Source organism: Borostomias antarcticus (assembly GCF_949987555.1).
Source record: "Borostomias antarcticus genome assembly, chromosome: 10".
Taxonomy (NCBI): Eukaryota; Metazoa; Chordata; class Actinopteri; order Stomiiformes; family Stomiidae; genus Borostomias; species Borostomias antarcticus.
The window spans coordinates 4,532,866-4,540,365 of NC_140243.1; the positions used below are offsets into that span (position 1 = coordinate 4,532,866).

The following is a 7,500-nucleotide window of genomic DNA, read 5'->3' on the forward strand; positions in this document are numbered from 1 at the left end:
GAAGATGCGCGTCCACCTCGTCCTCAGGAGGGACGGACAGGCGACAGAGCACAAACAGGTGAAAACCACACACACACGGACACACACACATTTACACACTCACTCACACACACACATTTACACACTCACATACACACACACACTCACATACACACACACGCACACACACATATTTACACACTCACTCACACACACATATTTACACACTCACATACACACACACACACACTCACATACACACACACACACACACTCACATACACACACACGCACACACACATATTTACACACACACACACATTTACACACTCACATACACACACACACACATACACATTCGAATATTTGATTCCACAAATTATATTACAACAGCAGGGAATCAAATATAATGAGCATCCAAGGATACACATAGCACCTTCTCCTCCACACGGCTAAGCTGCCAATGACAGCTGAAGCAGAGCAATATTTAGCACACACACACACACACACACACACACACACACACACACACACACACACACACACACACACACACACACACACACACACGTGGGGTCTTTGTGGAAATGAGATGCTTTAAGAGACTAAAGGACCATCAGCAAGGCATTAACTTTCAAGTTTAATGAGAACTCCCGTTAACGCACTGGGATTCATTATTCCTGCATTTGCTACGAGCAAGAAAAGACAGAAAATCAGCTTCTGGCTGCGCGGCCGCATGTCACGGCCGGTGCAACTGATGATGCCGCGGCGCCCGGAACATGACCCTGACGGCGACGTCTGGCGCGGCGTGCGAGAGCGGGGCCAACGAGCTGCTCTTATAGGTGGAGACGGCAAAGCTTAACCTCGGCTCCTAGTGATAGCGGGGTGTCAGACGCTGTCCCGCGCGTTTCCCAGAAAGTGAGGGGGCGCCGGCGGGGAGCGGGCGCTGCCGAAAAAAACGCAGACGAATCGTGAACAGAAGCTACGAACGTTAATGTGTGACGTGAGAGACTGATATTAGTCATGCCCTGCTCAACAGATGGTCTTACCAGCTTGTTCACTTAGAGGAAGAGAGAGAGAGAGAGAAAGGGAGGAGGAAGGATTAGAGAGAGGAGGGAGGGAGAGAGAGGGAGGAGGGAGGGAGAGAGAGAGAGGAAGGGAGGAGAGAGAGGGAGAGAGAGAGGGAGAGAGAGAGAGGAAGGAGGGAGGGAGAGAGAGGAAGAGAGGAGAGAGGAAGAGAGAGAGGGAGGAGGGAGGGAGAGAGAGAGGGAGGGAGAGAGAGAGAGGAAGGAGGGAGGGGAGAGAGAGGAAGAGAGGAGAGAGGAAGAGAGAGAGGGAGGAGGGAGGGAGAGAGAGGAAGGGATGAGGGAGAGAGAGAGGGAGGAGGGAGGGAGAGAGAGAGGAAGAGAGGAGGGAGGAAGAGAGAGGAAAGAGGGAGAGAGAGAGACGGTAGTCAGAGAAATGGAACAGGAAGAAGAGGGATGGGGTTTACAGAGAAAGATAAGAAGGAGATAGATAAGAAAAGAGGTGGAAATGAGCAGGAAAGATGATGTAGAGAGAACAGAGATAAGATAAGAGATGAAGGGGGATGGACGTATAGACATGGATAAGAGAACAGAGATAGAGAGATTTAGACGCACACAATCAAAACCTAGGTTCACGAAACCTCTGTTCTTTCTCTCTACAGTATCTCTCTCTCACACATACGTGCACACACAGGTCATACACACACACACACACACGTATCATACACACACGCCCGCACACACACACACACACATGTCATACACACACACACACGTCATATACACACACACACACACGCACACACACACACACACACACACACACACACACACACACGTGTCATACACACACGCCCACACACACACACACACACACACACTCTCTCTCTCTCTGACCCTGGTCATTCATCAGGTCTGCTGTAATGAGAGCATTAATCCTGCTGCTGGAATGGGGTCATAAATACGCTGAGTCACTATGGCCACTCCCCTCCAGACCCCTGGGAAATAAACCATCTCAGAGAGCTGACTTGGAGGGTGTGAAGGTGTGTGTGTGTCTGTATGTGTGTGTGTGTGTGTGTGTGTGTGTATGTGTGTGTGTGTATTTTCTCCAGCAGTGACCGTTTGTCTTTGCTCGTGTGTGTGTGTGTGTATCTCTTCTGTATGTAACGTTAGTTAACCTATGCGTGCGTGTGTGTGTGTGTGTGACCCGCGTTGTGCTTCTCTCTCTGTCCTTGCAGGCGAACACCAGTGACGCAGCCGCCACTCCGCGGGTTCCCGAGATACTGTTTCCATGGCACAGTGTGGTCGTCAAGGGCGACGGCTCCCTGAGACGCGTGAAGAGGGACTGGGTCATCCCTCCCATCAACGTCCCAGAGAACGCTCGGGGGCAGTTCCCCATGGAGCTAGTCAGGGTAAAACACACACACACACACTCACACAAACACACACTCACACACACACACACACACACACACACTCACACACACACACACACAAACACTATTCCCAGAGGGAAAGCAATGGTTAAGGCAAGACAAACAACACTCATTCATTCAAATGTTGTTTTTTTGGTCGGTAGTTCAGTCACACAGCAATTTTTGTACTGCGAGGACAGCTGTGTGTGTGTGTGTGTGTGTGTGTGCGCGCGTGTGTGCGCAAGCATGCGTGCGTGTTTTTCCGTGTACACACTTCTGTGTGTGTAGTCCACTGTTGTGTTTTCATCCCGGCGCCATCTGTTGGTGCGTGAGGTAATGGGAGAGGCATAAGGGAGAGACAGGGGGTTAATGTGAGGGTTAGGCTGATTTATACTAATGTCCTATACTGCTAGCTCACCCCTCGCCCAGCTTCACTTCCCTGTGGATGGTGTTGAGCGGAGGTGGATGGTGTTGAGCGGAGGTGGGTGGTGTTGAGCGGAGGTGGGTGGTGTTGAGTGGAGGTGGGTGGTGTTGAGCGGAGGTGGATGGTGTGTTGAGCGGAGGTGGATGGTGTTGAGCGGAGGTGGGTGGTGTTGAGCGGAGGTGGGTGGTGTTGAGCGGAGGGGGATGGTGTTGAGTGGAGGCGGAGGTGGATGGTGTTGAGCGGAGGTGGATGGTGTGTTGAGTGGAGGTGGATGGTGTTGAGATGAGGTGGGTGGTGTTGAGCGGAGGTGGGTGGTGTTGAGCGGAGGTGGGTGGTGTTGAGCGGAGGTGGATGGTGTTGAGCGGAGGTGGGTGGTGTTGAGCGGAGGTGGGTGGTGTTGAGCGGAGGTGGGTGGTGTTGAGCGGAGGTGGATGGTGTTGAGCGGAGGTGGATGGTGTTGAGATGAGGTGGATGGTGTTGAGTGGAGGGGGATGGTGTTGAGATGAGGTGGGTGGTGTTGAGATGAGGTGGATGGTGTTGAGCGGAGGTGGATGGTGTTGAGCGGAGGTGGATGGTGTTGAGCGGAGGTGGGTGGTGTTGAGCAGAGGTGGATGGTGTTGAGCGGATGTGGGTGGTGTTGAGCGGAGGTGGATGGTGTTGAGCGGAGGTGGATGGTGTTGAGCAGGGGTGGGTGGTGTTGAGCGGAGGTGGGTGGTGTGTTGAGTGGAGGTGGATGGTGTTGAGCGGAGGTGGATGGTGTTGAGTGGAGGTGGGTGGTGTTGAGTGGAGGTGGATGGTGTTGAGTAGAGGTGGGTGGTGTTGAGGGGAGGTGGGTGGTTTTGAGATGAGGTGGATGGTGTTGAGTGGAGGTGGGTGGTGTTGAGCGGAGGTGGGTGGTGTTGAGCGGAGGTGGGTGGTGTTGAGCGGAGGTGGATGGTGTTGAGCGGAGGTGGATGGTGTGTTGAGCGGAGGTGGGTGGTGTTGAGTGGAGGTGGATGGTGTTGAGCGCAGGTGGATGGTGTGTTGAGATGAGGTGGATGGTGTTGAGCGGAGGTGGATGGTGTTGAGCGGAGGTGGGTGGTGTTGAGATGAGGTGGGTGGTGTTGAGTGGAGGTGGATGGTGTGTTGAGGTGGAGGTGGATGGTGTTGAGCGGAGGTGGGTGGTGTTGAGTGGAGGTGGGTGGTGTTGAGCGGAGGTGGATGGTGTGTTGAGTGGAGGTGGATGGTGTTGAGAGGAGGTGGGTGGTGTTGAGCGGAGGTGGGTGGTGTGTTGAGCGGTGGTGGGTGGTGTTGAGCGGAGGTGGGTGGTGTTGAGCGGAGGTGGATGGTGTTGAGCGGAGGGGGATGGTGTTGAGCGGAGGTGGGTGGTGTTGAGCGGAGGTGGGTGGTGTTGAGCAGAGGTGGATGGTGTTGAGCTGAGGTGGATGGTGTTGAGATGAGGTGGATGGTGTTGAGATGAGGTGGATGGTGTTGAGCGGAGGTGGATGGTGTGTTGAGTGGAGGTGGATGGTGTTGAGCGGAGGTGGGTGATGTTGAGCGGAGGTGGATGGTGTTGAGCGGAGGTGGGTGGTGTTGAGTGGAGGTGGGTGGTGTTGAGCGGAGGTGGATGGTGTGTTGAGTGGAGGTGGATGGTGTTGAGAGGAGGTGGGTGGTGTTGAGCGGAGGTGGGTGGTGTGTTGAGCGGTGGTGGGTGGTGTTGAGCGGAGGTGGGTGGTGTTGAGCGGAGGTGGATGGTGTTGAGCGGAGGGGGATGGTGTTGAGCGGAGGTGGGTGGTGTTGAGCGGAGGTGGGTGGTGTTGAGCAGAGGTGGATGGTGTTGAGCTGAGGTGGATGGTGTTGAGATGAGGTGGATGGTGTTGAGATGAGGTGGATGGTGTTGAGCGGAGGTGGATGGTGTGTTGAGTGGAGGTGGATGGTGTTGAGCGGAGGTGGGTGATGTTGAGCGGAGGTGGATGGTGTTGAGCGGAGGTGGGTGATGTTGAGCGGAGGTGGATGGTGTTGAGATGAGGTGGATGGTGTTGAGCGGAGGTGGATGGTGTTGAGCGGAGGTGGATGGTGTTGAGATGAGGTGGATGGTGTTGAGTGGAGGTGGATGGTGTTGAGAGGAGGTGGATGGTGTTGAGATGAGGTGGATGGTGTTGAGCGGAGGTGGATGGTGTTGAGCGGAGGTGGATGGTGTGTTGAGCGGAGGTGGGTGGTGTTGAGCGGAGGTGGGTGGTGTTGAGTGGAGGTGGGTGGTGTTGAGCGGAGGTGGGTGGTGTTGAGTGGAGGTGGGTGGTGTTGAGCGGAGGTGGATGGTGTTGAGCGGAGGTGGATGGTGTGTTGAGCGGAGGTGGATGGTGTTGAGCGGAGGTGGGTGGTGTTGAGTAGAGGTGGGTGGTGTTGAGCGGAGGTGGGTGGTGTTGAGCGGAGGGGGATGGTGTGTTGAGCGGAGGTGGATGGTGTTGAGCGGAGGGGGATGGTGTGTTGAGCGGAGGTGGGTGGTGTTGAGATGAGGTGGATGGTGTTGAGATGAGGTGGGTGGTGTTGAGCGGAGGTGGATGGTGTTGAGCGGAGGTGGGTGGTGTTGAGCGGAGGTGGATGGTGTTGAGCGGAGGTGGGTGGTGTTGAGCGGAGTCGGGTGGTGTTGAGCGGAGGTGGATGGTGTTGAGCGGAGGTGGGTGGTGTTGAGCGGAGGTGGGTGGTGTTGAGCGGAGGTGGGTGGTGTTGAGCGTAGGTGGATGGTGTTGAGCGGAGGTGGGTGGTGTTGAGCGGAGGTGGATGGTGTTGAGATGAGGTGGATGGTGTTAAGCAGAGGTGGGTGGTGTTGAGCGGAGGTGGGTGGTGTTGAGCAGAGGTGGATGGTGTTGAGCGGAGGTGGATGGTGTGTTGAGTGAAGGTGGACGGTGTTGAGCGGAAGTGGGTGGTGTTGAGCGGAGGTGGGTGGTGTTGAGCGGAGGTGGGTGGTGTTGAGCGGAGGTGGATGGTGTTGAGCGGAGCCTAGGCCGTGTCAAAGTGTTCAGTAAGCTGTATGTAAATGGCAATATTCCCTTGTTACCCCCCCCCCCCCACACACACACTCTGTGTGGTTCAGATCCGGTCGGACCGGGACAAGGAGCGCCTGCTACGCTACAGTGTGACCGGGCCCGGCGCTGACCAGCCGCCCACCGGCATCTTCATCATCAACCCCATCTCCGGCCAGCTCTCCGTCACCAAGCCCCTCGACCGCGAGCACATCCCCAACTTCCACGTAAGGGTCCGGACAGGGGCGGCCACCGGAACACACACACACACACTGACACACACACACACTGACACACACACACACACGGTCCGGACAGGGGCGGCCACCGGAACACACCGATAACCGCAACACACACACACACACTTCACGCACTGACACACACACACTGACACACACACACACGGTCCGGACAGGGGCGGCCACCAGAACACACCGATAACCGCAACACACGCACACACACACGCACTGACACACACACTGACACACACACACACACGTTCCGGACAGGGGCGGCCACCGGAACACACCGATAACCGCAACACACACACACACACACGCACTGACACACACACTGACACACACACACACACACACACTGACACACACACACACACACACGTTCCGGACAGGGGCGGCCACCGGAACACACCGATAACCGCAACACACACACACACACACTGACACACACACACACACGGTCCGGACAGGGGCGGCCACCAGAACACACCGATAACCGCAACACACACACACACGCACACACACACACACACTGACACACACACACACACACACTGACACACACACGCACACTGACACACACACACTGACACACACACACACACGGTCCGGACAGGGGCGGCCACCGGAACACACCGATAACCGCAACACACGCACACACACACACACGCACTGACACACACACACACACACACTGACACACACACACACTGACACACACACACACACACTCCTCGATCCCAGTTGAAAGTCTAAAAAACCCTTCATTAACGCCCCTGGCTCACTGCGACGGGGCAATTTGCATGAAGGGCAGGCCCGGGCCTATGAATATTCATGAGGTATGATGTATTTGTCAGAATCGTGGACGCTGTATGATGTATATTCATGAGGGGAGCCAATCAGGGCGTCAGAGACAGGCTAACGGAGGGCGAGCTAACGCCGCGTGACGGCAGCGGGGTGACAGAGACAGACGCCGCTCTTTCTCGCAGCTGACGTGGTTTAGAGCGGTAGGACGCCGAGACGCTCAGCAGCCCCCAGATGCACCCTGGGAGGCCGACCGTCCCCTAACCCAGACTGTGTAAGTGCAGCCCATGCGAAGGGCTCGCCCGGGGCGGGATTCGAACCCACGAAGGTTAGCGCTCCTTCCACTAGTGAGTTTAACCAGGAAAAAGAAACGAAACCACACACTCCGGCTCTCGATGCTGGGTGATTTAATCAAACAGACGTTTCGGCCTGGCGGTCTTTGTCATAGTGAGTTTAACCAACCACTCGCTACTACCCGAGACTCAGTTACATAAGCAGCCATGGCCTGACCGTGTGTGTGTGTGTGTGTGTGTGTGCCTGCGTGTGCGTGTCGACCCATAGCTGCGAGCCCATGCCGTGGACCTGAACGGGAACCAGGTGGAGAACCCCATT

General features: G+C 55.8%; 1 protein-coding gene across 1 annotated transcript in view; it reads left to right on the forward strand.

Annotated features, from left to right (window-relative positions):
• Positions 1-7,500, forward strand: part of LOC311313713 (cadherin-2-like) — a gene marked incomplete at both ends in the record, with an annotated part of 45,796 nt that overhangs the window by 25,499 nt on the left and 12,797 nt on the right. Inside the window, 4 exons of the mRNA XM_084443890.1 lie at positions 895-950; positions 2,243-2,416; positions 5,917-6,072; positions 7,450-7,500. The exon at positions 7,450-7,500 is cut by the window's right edge and continues 267 nt beyond it. Of these exons, the coding sequence (XP_084300016.1) occupies positions 895-950; positions 2,243-2,416; positions 5,917-6,072; positions 7,450-7,500 (437 nt within the window). The remainder of the gene's footprint in view (positions 1-894; positions 951-2,242; positions 2,417-5,916; positions 6,073-7,449) is intronic.